Source organism: Phyllopteryx taeniolatus, chromosome 15 (genome assembly GCF_024500385.1).
Source record: "Phyllopteryx taeniolatus isolate TA_2022b chromosome 15, UOR_Ptae_1.2, whole genome shotgun sequence".
In the NCBI taxonomy this organism is placed as follows: domain Eukaryota; kingdom Metazoa; phylum Chordata; class Actinopteri; order Syngnathiformes; family Syngnathidae; genus Phyllopteryx; species Phyllopteryx taeniolatus.
In genome coordinates, this window is record NC_084516.1 from 21155804 (window position 1) to 21168657 (window position 12854).

General features: G+C 44.9%; 1 protein-coding gene across 5 annotated transcripts in view; it reads left to right on the plus strand.

Annotated features, from left to right (window-relative positions):
- The window catches only part of mbd2 (methyl-CpG binding domain protein 2), a 35368-nt gene extending 22518 nt beyond the window's left edge, over positions 1-12850 (plus strand). For 3 of the 5 annotated variants that reach the window (XM_061799642.1, XM_061799643.1, XM_061799639.1), the window contains exon 6: positions 12341-12850. In XM_061799642.1, the coding sequence (XP_061655626.1) occupies positions 12341-12461 (121 nt within the window). In that variant the 3' untranslated portion in view covers positions 12462-12850. Of the gene's footprint in view, positions 1-2765; positions 2930-12340 lie in introns of all 5 variants that reach the window. The other 2 variants (XM_061799641.1, XM_061799640.1) reach the window with 2 other exon arrangements.
- The last annotated feature ends 4 nt before the right edge of the window (positions 12851-12854 follow it).

Consider the following 12854-nt stretch of genomic DNA (forward strand, 5'->3'; position numbering starts at 1 on the left):
AGTTGAGACTGACCGTTTCCATCTGTGAAAGGATTTGTTGGAATATCCTTACTATGCATTTCAAGTGTGAGCAAACGCTCGCTTGGGAAAAAAAGATGGACATCAAAGATATTCATTAAAGATAACCGACAGAAAGCAAATAACCTAGAAATTGGGTAAAAGCGTCTTCTATCTCTCGGCCATAGACAGATGAGATGTGTGGAGATTGCCGCATGCCGGACAACCGAGGCAATCGGTAAACTGAGAGGCCTCAGATGACGCCAGATGTGAGTGATGAGGGAGGAGGAAGTGCAGGATTTTGAAGAAAAGCAGTTACCCTGGGAGATCCACAGTCAGTTCAATAGACAGTAACACCTGCTAAATCTTTCATCTTGTTTGCGAGGCAATTCACGCCTGCGCGCATTAAGCTCCATTATGCGGTCCGCTTTTTGTTTGCTCTCCGTCATCTCTTAACTATCTTACCAGAACGCTATCAGACCTCACTTCATTGTGTTCTGCTACATAAAAGCATTTCTTCTTTAACCCTCACTTTCTAAAATAATGTCAGGTTGGGAATAGCTTTACAGTATGTAACCCTGCAGCTTCAAGTGAAAATGAGTCCAACAGCTGGCTTTGTGATTGTCACGTCATCAAAACACATGAATGCCAAATCAATGTAACGAGCGGTGTATGAGCGAGAGCATCCTGGGCTTCGGCGCTCTTCTTTTGCTCCCGTTTCACTTACTGACTGTTAATGCCAAGTCGCTTTGGTGTTGAGCAGTTGAAGTGTGGCTCGAGAGCCTTTGACTGCCTGTTGTGGTTCCTAATTATGTGGCGCGCGCTCAAATTCAAGCAGCAAAGTGCAGCTAATTGGAGTTGTTGATAAATCTGCGGCAGCCCGTCACCGTTCGGCCTCATCTTCCTTCTAATAAGGAGTTTAGGTTTCGTAGACATTTGATTTTAAGCCATTGTTAGTTCTTAACCCGTTTGAACGGAAATTAGCGCATGCGTGATGTACTCGAAGTAATTTCTACATGACATAAAAAACACATCCATCGGGCAATTTGTGCAGTATGTTTTGCATGCATAACAAGAATGGCGATGAGTTGGATACTGGAAAGGAAAGATGAAGTCGAGTGGCGTCGCAGCTTGAAATATGCATGCATGACGGCAGGGGGCACTGTGGAGACACATTGTAAGCGACGCGGTCCGCAAGTGTGTATCTTTGTGTCCGGTGGACCAACGGAGCGGAGGGAACAGCTGGCCGAAGCCATTACAGCAGACTCATTGGAATATGTCTGCCTCCACTCAACTTTTCCCTCGTTTCCTTCCCTCGATCGCTTCCTCGCCGTTTCATGCCTTCTGCCCCGTCTTTCCTTTTTTTCGAATAGCGCGTTATTTTGCACATTTTCTTTCAGTTCCTTGTTTTGTTTCCAGCACCCTTTATCTTGACCGCTATTTATTTCCCCACTTATCCTTTCAGTCGCACATATTTGGAATATTGAGTTTGTCTTCAACCTGTCTTTGTTTCCATCTCCATCACTCCTTTCCTATTTTCAACCCCTCCTCCCTCAGTCTGCTCTGATATCTACTCCCTCCCTCCAGCATTTATGCCTCCTGTGCTCCCCCTTTCTTATCTCTTTCCCCCATTAATTTCCAATTCTCCCCCCCCCCCCACTCTCTCTCCCTCTGAATGTGCTTGTCATCCTAAATCGCTCTCATTCCTTTTCTCTCCCGCTGCAACGCTCCTCTTAGTCTTCCCGTGGACAGATACTCGGTCAAATTGTTTAGTCCAAATTGTCCAGGGGATGGTTAAGTTTGAACTCCATTTGTTTTTCACCCTTTAGAGCCTCAGGATATTCTCCAGGACTTGTCCTATCCTCAGTTACAAGAGATTAATTTAAAGTGGTGACTAATAACGTTCTCCATAAGGCCTGAATAATGATTAAAAAAAATCAGGAATGTAATAAATGTTTGGTTGGTTAAAAAAGACCAATCAAAAATGTACTTTTTGTCAGCAAAACGGAAAAGATCCCAAAAGATCCCAAATGTGACAAAAGACTTAACAAACAGCAAACATGACTAGCGGACACCACATGAATTACAAGCAAGAAACAAGTGATGATCAAGAACTACAGTGGCCTGAAAAGGTATTCATACCCCTTGAACTTTCTCCCATTTTGCCTTATTTATTGCATCCACAAACTGAAATGTTTTTTGATTGAGATTTTCCATGAGCACAAAGTATAGAATTACGTGCACTTGGTGATGTTCTATCACATAACATCTCAACTAAACACATTCAAGTTTGGGATCGGAAGGATGTTCAAAACCTATGAATGCGTTTTTTTAAGGCACCGTACGTGGAGATGATAGCGGATGATGGTAAGCAATGCGGTAATCCGGCGTCTTCCGGCCGTCTTCCGCTCCACCTCGAAACCCCGCTGATCGACACAAGAGGCTTTGCACACCAACGCTCACCAAGGAGACTGTGGAAATACAATACAAATACACACACACAGAGAAATAGGAACATAACATTTATTCTGCTTGGAACCAACCAAACTTCCAATATTATTATTATTATTATTATTATTATTTTCAGATTTTTAATGACTTCAAAGAAGAGCCCAAGTGATGATTTCACAGGATGCTGCCCCTAGCTGGGGTCAAAGGTCATATAAGGCTCCTCCAGTTATCATTTTCAACTCGTTGTGTTTGCTGCTTCATCTTCTGCAAAAGGAGGAGACGTGAGTTCTTATAGGCTGTTTATGTTTCAAATGTAGGGAGCAGGAGCTGAAGGTGCACCAAGCAAGGCGGAGTCTGGAGGAGGCACTGATGGCTCACAGCTTGGCACGGGCGGCTGAGAACAGCAGAGAGGTGTCAGAAGGGAAGGCGGCTTAAAGACAAAGAAGAAGAAAGTAGGAGACGGGAAAACATATTTACTCATGTACATGAGTATTAACAGTATAAAAAGATACGGCCGCGCTGTTTCATGTTCATTCTTTAAGCCTCGGTTTCCCCTTTTCCTTTTCTCGGTTCTTCTGCCGTCTATTCCACATTGACCACGAACTTCGTGCTCAAAGTAATTCGTAAATACGTGCATACACACACGCACGTACACACTTCTGCTCAGACCAATTCAGATGCCTCAGGAAGGCTTGTATGAATGAGGCCTTAATGCTCCCAACTTTGTGAACACTGTGATTTCGCTAACCAATGACATGACCTCATCAAATGGATGCACCACAATGAGGAGCATCATTCTTGGCTACAATTGGAACAGATAGACTGCAACAACAGCAAACTCTCTTCTACTAGTCTTAAACGCCATCAATGTTTCAAGAATCCAATAATCGCATCCACCTTAACGGCTTGGTGGCAAAGTTTAGAATGGACAGGATCTCAATTAGCTTAATCCAGATGTTGAAAATTCATAATATACCCCTTCATTTTAGTACATGGGAACAACATGGAATTGACCACCTACAACAACTATTGAACGATAATGTTTTTAGGACACGTGATGAACTGTTCCAAGAATTCCAAATAACTTTCTTCAACAGAATAAATTCAAACCAGCAATAAAAAAAAGAATACCAACACTCCAGAGCACCCTCGAACTGCCGGAGTGAAGCTTCTCCCGCAAAGTCAAAAGAAATCTCAAAAGTTTATCAATTCATTTCATGTACTAAATCAACGCACTTGCCAATCACCAAATGGCAAGAAGACCTCTCTATGTCTGCTGACCGTAGCTACTGGGTACGGATTTGTAACAATACGTTTAGAATGACAATACAATATAAAGTGCTCCATAGAACACACTTTACTCAGTACACTGTGCATAAAATGGGCTTCTCTCCATCTAATGTATGCGCGCAATGCACCAAAAATACCCCAGACACCTATTTTCACGCTACGTGGGAATGCACAGCAATTCGGTTATACAAAAACTCTCGTATGTTTTAAACTGCAGGATTCCACTTTCTCCAAGATTGTGCATACTTGGCGACTTAGGCTTAATGGACCTCCCTAATAAATATTCACAATCATTACTTGTAGCGTTAGCTACCGCTAAGAAAACAATTCTATGAAAGTGGATAAACAAACAAGCTATTAACATCCATCAGTGGCTAAATCTCATCATAGAATATATTGCGTGAGAAAAAAATCAATGACACATATACGTAGATAGCTGGTCACCTTTCCTCAACATGCTAAATCTAGACCTGATTAGGGTGCCATCCGACATTTGACAATAGCAAGACTATTTTCACAAGTGTGAAAGTCAACAATGAAATTCTAGATCATTTGTTGTCGTTTTAGTATTATTCTATTCATTTCTTTTTCTTTTTTCTCTTTTATTTCCACACATTTTAGATTGGTTTGCATGGTGAAAAGACGCCTGCATGCTGTGGGGGTCTTGTCCCTGTGTTTGCTGTTCCGGGATCTGTGGGGGCGGGACTTTTTTTCACTCCTTCCTGATCTCGGGGGCGGGGGGAACCACTGGGCCGACCTCCTGGAGAGTAGTGGAGGTGTGATGGTGACCCGCCTGGGTCCCCCGCTCTGGCTGCTGCTGGGGGCGGTGGGGCCCCCCTATCGCTCCTCGGGCCTGCTTCCTCCTTTTAATTTGAATGCACCACACCACCCGGGGGGGCACTGATACACGGGGTAGGGCCAATGACTGCCAGTCGGGGACCTGGCAGTCATAATAACGGGGGGAGGTGGGTCTCACTTACTTGCATGACGGTGCTCCTGAGGCCGGGCCCCCAGGCTGGATGACTGTTTGGTGTTGGGGCTGACCTCTCACTGACCTCTCATGGCCCGCGGCTGCTCCTTGGTTCCCCCACTTCCTTATCATTCCCTTGTCGGGTGCCCCTATCCGCCCTCCTTTCCAACAAACAAGGGACACTCTCCCGCCCTCGGGCTGGGCAGGGACTGGTTGTGTTGCGGGCCTGCGGGTCGGTGGGGGGCGGGGGTGTGGGGAGGCGTCTTGATCTCCTGGGGGGGTTTCCAGGGTGTGTGCGGTGGGGGTGGGGGTTGGCTGGGGAGGTGGCAAAAAAAAAAAAGCAATGAAATGCACCACAGAATTGCTAAACACTTATCTAAAAACCTGTGCTTACAGAAATATTTTTACTATTAGGTCTACTAAATCAATTACTATAAAGCTATTGAAATAAAATACAATGTGTAACCTTTAACAACTGATTTAACAGTAACAAACTATTAAATACTTATTGAACATTTCATTGTGTGCCCAGCAGCTTCAGATGAACTACCGTATTTTGACAATCATAAGGCGCACTTAAAAGTCTTACATTTTCTCCAAAATGGACGGGCGCCTTATAATGCCTTATGTGTGCACCGAGTTCCATCTATAACTGTTGTTCTGTGATGAGCGCTCCGCTTGACTGGCAGCATTTCCTGCCGACTGTCATGGGTGTGTGTTCCGGTTTTTGTCTTCCCCCTGTTTCACACACACACCTGCTCCTGAGAGCATCTTCACCCACCACCTGTGCCTCGTTCACCCTAATTGCCCCTTGTATATTAGCTCGTGTCTCGTTCCCCCTCGTCGCCAGTTCGTTGTACCTTGTCGTCGCGTTCCAGCATTCCTTGTTTCCACGTCGCAGACTCATAGTAAGACTAGACCCTTTTCCGATTATCGACCTCGCCATTTTGCCTCACGTTTTTGGATACTGTTGCCTTTTTTGGATTGCCTGCCTGTGTACCCACCTCTGCCCGTATATTAAACCTCTCTTTTTGAAACTATCCATTTGTTTTGGAGTCGTGCATTTTTGGGTCCTGTTCTCTGTTCCGTTCATGACCGAACGAACGAACCGGCCATAACATGGACCCAGCAGACTCAGACCCAGTGCGCAAAGCCCTTCAAGCGCAGGGTCAACGCCTCTCGAAGCAGGATGAGCAGCTTGCTGCCCTCCACCTTCATCTAGAGGGACTGTCAGAGTATCAGGACAATATGATGAGACAGGTGGCCTCACAGTTTGACGTGCTAATGAATATGCTTCAGAAGAAGGAACCAGCTGGCACAGCACCCGAAGCCGCCACTGTACCACCATTTCCAGGTGAAACGGTCACCACGCAGCCAACTGCCACCTCCGCTGCTGTCTGCCCACAGCTCTCTCGACCGGAGAGGTTCTCTGGAAATTCTGGGAACATTAAGCCGTTCATCACGCAGTGCGAACTCCACTTTGAGCTGCAGGCAGCTGCCTTCCCCACCGAGCGGGCAAATATCGCTTTCGTCATTTCCCTCCTGACTGGTCCTGCGGAGGCGTGGGCTACTGCTGATGGAGCCGCAATTCCGCCGCGTGTCATTTGTGGGCTTTTTTCGTAAAGACTATGGAGCAAATTTTTCAGTTTTGAGTTTCGCATTCTAGCAGCTGAGAGTCCGTGGAATAATAGGGCACCGCTCGATGCATTTTTTTGAAGGACTATTCCCCGCCGTCAAGGATCATTTGGTCCCGCTAGACCGGCCGACCAACTTGGACACTCATCGCTCTCGCCGTAAAGATCGACGAGGCTTTTGGATCGCGAGCTGGACGGAGTTCGGCAGAGGGCTGCGTCACCGCGCACTTGGAGGACGAGCCTCGGTGACCAGCCAAACCGAGGCAGGTCCGCTGATTCCGGTCTCAATCCACTGGCTAGCGTCACCACGGATGAACCCATGCAACTGGGCAGGTTCCGTTTCTCCCCTGAGGAACGTCAACGTCGGCTGAGGGAAGGGCGGTGTTACTACTGCGGGCAAAGTTACGCCACAATTTCTGAAAGGATTGCGGATGCTTGGGCTAACGTGCCTGCTTGCACTGTTGTTCGAGCTTTCGTAAAAGCCGCCATCATTTCTGAGGAGCCGCACGGCAACGAGACTGACTCTGACAATGACGGGAGGGAACCTGGGGTGTTTGATGGAGAACTTGCCCAGCTGTTCATTTCGGATACAGAACATGAGGATTTTGATGGATTTGCGGATGAGGATTGATCAAAAAAATGATGAGTACAGTGTTAAATCCTTCAATAAAGTACAACCGAACTCAGTTTTGCTCCAGCTGCCTTTTTAAAAACATTGTTTTAGCGTGCATGCATGCTAGCGTATGTTTTAAGCTAGCGTATGTTTTACCATGCCTGCGCCCAATAATACAGTGCGCCTTATGTATGTGTTAAATACAGAAAAAGACTGTGCCTTTTAATTCGGTGCGCCTTATGGTAACTGCAGTTTGATTACCACGGGGGGACAAATAAAGGTTATCTCTGCTAAACGCTCAAGTCTTCCATCCATTTGTCCACTTTACACCGCTTACCCAGTTTTGAGTCCCGAGTGAGTCAGCTGACTTTTTAGCGAGAGGCGGGGTACACACTGGACTGATAGCCAGTCCATTACAGGGCACAAAACAACCATTTATACTCACGCTCACCCCCATGGCAATTCAAAACCTTCAGCTAACCTTTCCCATCAAACTACAAGATCTTAACCCCATTATAGGCCCGATTTGCTTTTGCGGGCGATTTTTCCGATCGGGCTGAATACATTTTTTGGGGAATGACAAAACTCCTTGTAGTGTGACATAATCGTCAATAATAATAATAATAATAATAGTCCTACGATGCCAAAATGAAAAGTCAAGCATGTTTGAGCTTGACGGCGACCAATGGGTTTGCGTCTTGGAACGGCGCCTCGCCCCTCTTGGTCGCCGTTGTCCACATTTATTGACGCGCATCACGGCGAAGAGAAAGAAGATGAATCGTGTGTTTACGTACAAACGTCAATGCTAACACTAGCTTGCTAACTAGCCAGCTACGTAACATTGACTTTGCCTGCCTGCTAGTGGTATTTAAAGCACGTGAACATTGCTGCAAAAAAGAATTAGTTGGAGGGTGTGCTTATTTATGTGACTAGGTTATTGTATGTTTCCCCCCCCCTAAATAGATATCATTAAAATGTGATGATGTGGTGGCACATCTGGTGTGATACAGTTGCTATAGACAGAAGCTGTGTGTCGTTAGATGAAAGGTGTGTGTGTGTGTGTACCCTTATTTACTCCAAAAGCCCACAGATAAGATGTTTTTAAAGCATATTTGTTTTCTGTGTAGGGAAAATAGTCGATTGATGCAGATTGATGCAGATCGGCCGGTTGGAATGGGAATGGGCAAAAGAGCCGCTGAGAGTCGAGGAGTGATTACTAATGGCCTTTAGAGCTGGATCGCAGAGTGGGCAGTGGCCGGCAAATGTGTCGCAAGACTTTGAAATCTGGGCAGTCATCGCGCAAAGTCTTGCTTGTTCCTCCTGCTCATTGGCAGTATTTATGGTGGTTTTAACGTTCTGTTGGTTCTTAACCGTCCGTCCCGTCTCTTGGGATTTATTATGACGGGATCTTGGAAAAAGGAGCCAGTAGGCGGCAATGGCAATCCCCGAATTGCGCCAATGGTGCATAAATAACAAGAAGAAAAATGTCCAGTGTCACTGTAGAAATTGTTCCTATAGATCTATAAAATAGCAACCAATTAGTTCGGTTCTGGACTAATATCAACAAAAGTCAAAACTATACTATACTCCTTTTTTATCGAGTAAAATGTGAATAGAAGCTATTTTAGCACTCTTATCAAAATCACTCAGGAATCATTGTGCTCTTCATGTTTAAATCTTAATTTTGAGTTCATATCGGAGTAGTAGTCTTGAGTTTTATGTTAAGTACGAATGAGTGCTGGAAGGACAAGCCGTTAGTGTTAGTACAGCCACTCGGAGGTGACGCAGTATGTTTGCTCTTTAAGTGGCAAATGAGGACCGTTTTGAAAGTGCTGTTGTCTGTCTGCAGAACTTCCCCCCAAAAACGCACAACAGATCGCGATTGTTCTCATGTAAATGACTGTTAAGCATGATTTTATTATCGAGGTTGTCAATTGGAATTGAAATTTCCATCATCTGTTCATGTCATCCTTTTTTGGGTGTTTATTATCTGTGCTTAGCTTATTACACTTAACATTTATTCAAGGGGTTTTCCATGAAATAGTGGGACACAAATGCCAATAAAGCTAATGAGGCTATTATTTGAACTCTGGGGTCAGCATACGCTTAACATTCATTCGTTGCTGGGGGTTTTCATGAAATAGTGGCACGCAAAGGAGAATACAGCTATTTCATCTTTTCTTTTCACTCAGGAGAAAATGGATTGAGCAGGTTTTCATTCACTCGATGCTCGGCATTCCTTTTGAATGTGCAGGCCGGCTTTTTATCTGATGGAGACTCAGATGCCCGCTCCTGACTGGGAAAAGACCGAGACGCTTTGATAGGGAAACGGTGTCGAATATTCGCGTTTGTGTGAGAGGGAGATTATTCGCTGTCTCTCTTGTCATTTCCAAAAGAAGCTGATTCAGACTCCTGCAGCATTTCTCAGCCCTGAGTAATTAAAGGATGTTGAGAAGAAGAATTATCTCCTTCGAACGCCTTTCGTAAGGCTGATAACCACCGAGCGCGCGTCTGCTGTCAGTCATCTGAATTGGCTCGATTGAGCAGCAGATTAGCACGCTTTTGCAATTATTAGGAAGTAATTAAGACGAGAGCTGGGGATTGTTCCTCTTAAATTTGAAAGGATTTACTGCGCCGCAAGATAATGACACACAACAAAAGTAAAACAATGAAGCATTATAACGGTTACCATGACGCCCGTTTGGCGAGTGCTTCGGCACACTGAAAACAAAATGGTCAGCACAAACTAGAAATTACAAATGAAACACTCGTCAGGTCAACATGCAGTGAACGAGTTTGAAATGTTCGAATAGAAAAGGCGAGTGCGACGGGAATTCAAAGTTAAGATGACGCGTTCGAACTTGAATGGGCTTTTCAAACGTGAAGATTTGGCATAAGAAGTTTGAATTCTAGCCCATCCCCCCTTTGTTAATGCACTCCCAGGGAGGAGGTGTCGGGGAAGCTAATGCTTAAAGGCGTGCAGGCGCTCTAGATTGCTTTTCCCATTTTGCGCCCAGAAGCTATTGTTTCGGAATAGGGCTCCAGACGCTCCGTGCTGAGTGTTTTAAGAATCGGAAGGCGTCATTTTGCCTTGAGTGGAGTGGTAAAAGTAGAAGGGTTATTTCCCAAGTCTAATTTTGATGTGAATGTTAATGGAAGATGAATAGATAAGAGATTTGATTATTTAGTAGCACACTTGATTTTGCTGCAGTGGTTGAACCGTCGTCTGTGCGGATGTGGCGGGCTGAATGGCGCAAGTGTGCTCTTCTTTGGAACCTGCGGAGTTGCGGGGAAAACGGAGCACAGAGTTGAATTGGAATTGGAGTCTTTGCTAGGTGACGCGCAAGTTTACGCCGCTCGTCACCCTGCTTCCGTGTTGTTCACATTCAGATGCAGGACACACGCGACGATTTTCAACCTTGAGTCATTAGTTGAGGTTAGTTTGTCCGGTGCGGGTTCTGCACTGCCACACGGCTTTCGCGCGGAGTCGGCCGGATTGGTTCCAGAGCCCTGCGACACCCTGTGCTGAATCAACGCTATAGACGCAGGGGTGTCGAACTCAAAATCAAAACTGGACGTGTATCTTTCCCTTTTCTGCAGAAATAACTTTCATATTATAAACACGAGAAATCGAATTTGCGATAAAAGACATCAGTGGTATTTGTTGAGATAACATGTCTCTCTCCATCTTCTATTTATCTATCTCCAACTACCTTTCTTTTTGCCCCAAAAAGAAAGTGTGCGCTTCAAACTATTAACAGTCCGTGCCTAGGAGTTGATTAAGGGCATTCAAATAAACACAAATTCGATTGTTCTCGTCTTTGTTCCGGCCGCGTTGCTCCGCGCCCGACAAACGGGCCCGAACACACGATCCGCCCCCCACCTGTCTTGGACGGGAACCCTTTTCCCAGCTTTCGTTTGGCCACTTTTGGGAAGGGGAAGTGTCAATTTGCTCGAGGAGACCGGCAGCGTAGTTGCTAACGACTGCAACAGAACGGGAAGGGGCGCGGTAATATTAGTGGCGCGTGGGCTCGAACACACATTTAATATGGTCTTGCGGGCCAAATATAATTACATCGGTGGCCAAAATTGGCCCCCGGGCCCGAGTTTGACATATATGCTATAGAGGAAGGACGGACGGAATTTCTTGAACCAGTATAAGGAGAAAAATGTTTGAAAAGTAACAGTAGTACAGTGATTGTCGTTTAAGGGTACAGATACTAATGGCATTTTGGGAACGCCGTAGAAACTTCCCACTTCACAATGCATTTGAACCTCAAAAGCATCTTGCTAGGATTTCAAAATCCATGTGAGCTTCCGATACACTCTGCGTTTCCCGCCGTCCATCACGTCACGCTGCGTGCGCCGCCATTGTCTGGAGCTCGCTGACTTTTCGTGCATCGCTGAACCGAATATACGGCATGCCGGTCATTATAGTTGGACCGCCGATGCTCCACATTGTGCGCACGTGTTAATCATTGCGTGCATCGACGAAGATTATCCTGCCAAGTCCGTTTCCATGTTTAAAGTAGCACTTAAGTGTGGCAAATGTCTTTGTTGGTTTTGGCTTCAGATATTGAATAGAAGGAATATAACCTTTTGTATGAAATACAGTCATAAACACGTTTATTTCTTGTCATGGGAAAAAAGATCAATTGGAGGTGATGTAACCTGTGCTTTTGTTGCATTGTCTTAAACATCATACTTAAGAATTCGACAGTTGTTTTGCCGAAGTAACGTTACATCTCAGAAAGGGCGATATTGTGATGCAAAACTAATGACGCTACTTGTATTTCACATGCTGGCATGTAATGCGTTGTGCAGATGACTTGGTAACGTCGTCACTCTCCACGCTCGAACCTTGCGTTGTTTAAGTCTTGCTGTACAGTGTTGTCTACCAGGATCCAGTTTTACAGTTCACTTGGACAAAAAAAAAGCAAAAAAGCAACTGAAAAGGATGTAAATCAATGTTTTAGTACATTTTCAAAGTCATGCAAATGTGTTACGGTTCATGTTCATGGAGAAAAGCCACATCAACGCTTCCCGAAAACTTTGCACTGACGGCAACACAAACTCCTAAAAACGCCACGGAAATGTTGCGCTGAGAACTAAAAAGCATATTCGTCAACATTTGAAGTCATTTTACTTGACATTTGATGCACACGAGGACACAAAAATATCACCTATATCATCGAATTGTGTTCTTCTGTCATTAAGTGACATGAAGCATCACCGATTCAGTTTTTGGCGCGCAACTCTTCGACAAAGCCCCCCCCCCGTCTTAAAAAGGGTCCTTTTCGAAAATGAACTAATTTAATTTGAACTCTTGATTGATTATACACACCTGCTGTCACAATAACTTGTCCATTCTGTGCCTCTCCACAGAGTTCCTCAGGTTTATCACCGACTTCATCTGGACCGAAACAACCAACCAAAGTGTTGCAACTTCCCGCTTGGGACGAGTCGTTCCCCTGGCGGACATCGCGCAGAAATATCTCAACCTTAGGGAAGCCTGTCGTTAACAGGAAAACAATGGGGAAGCAGAAATTTGAAAAAGAGCAAGCCTCGAAAGTCGTCAAGTGATCAAAACGTTCCACCAACTTGGGAATAAGCTCTTAAATGTGTGTCCGTTTTGAAATTGTTCTCTTCCCCCCTATTCAACGAAATCAGGTTGCAAACTGCTGGACGGCCTTTGCTAACTGCTTAAACTCATCCTGTGCTCTTGGATGAATTGTTTGTGATGTCCAAATTTTGTTCAGAGAAAATCAGGGGTTTTCATCAAATAATGCATTGGCATGAATAGGAAACTTATTTAATGCAAATTTTTTTGTTACCTTGACAGAACAGTCATGCCAATTTTTAGGAATAGATGAAATAAAAGATTATATTTGCAAATGTG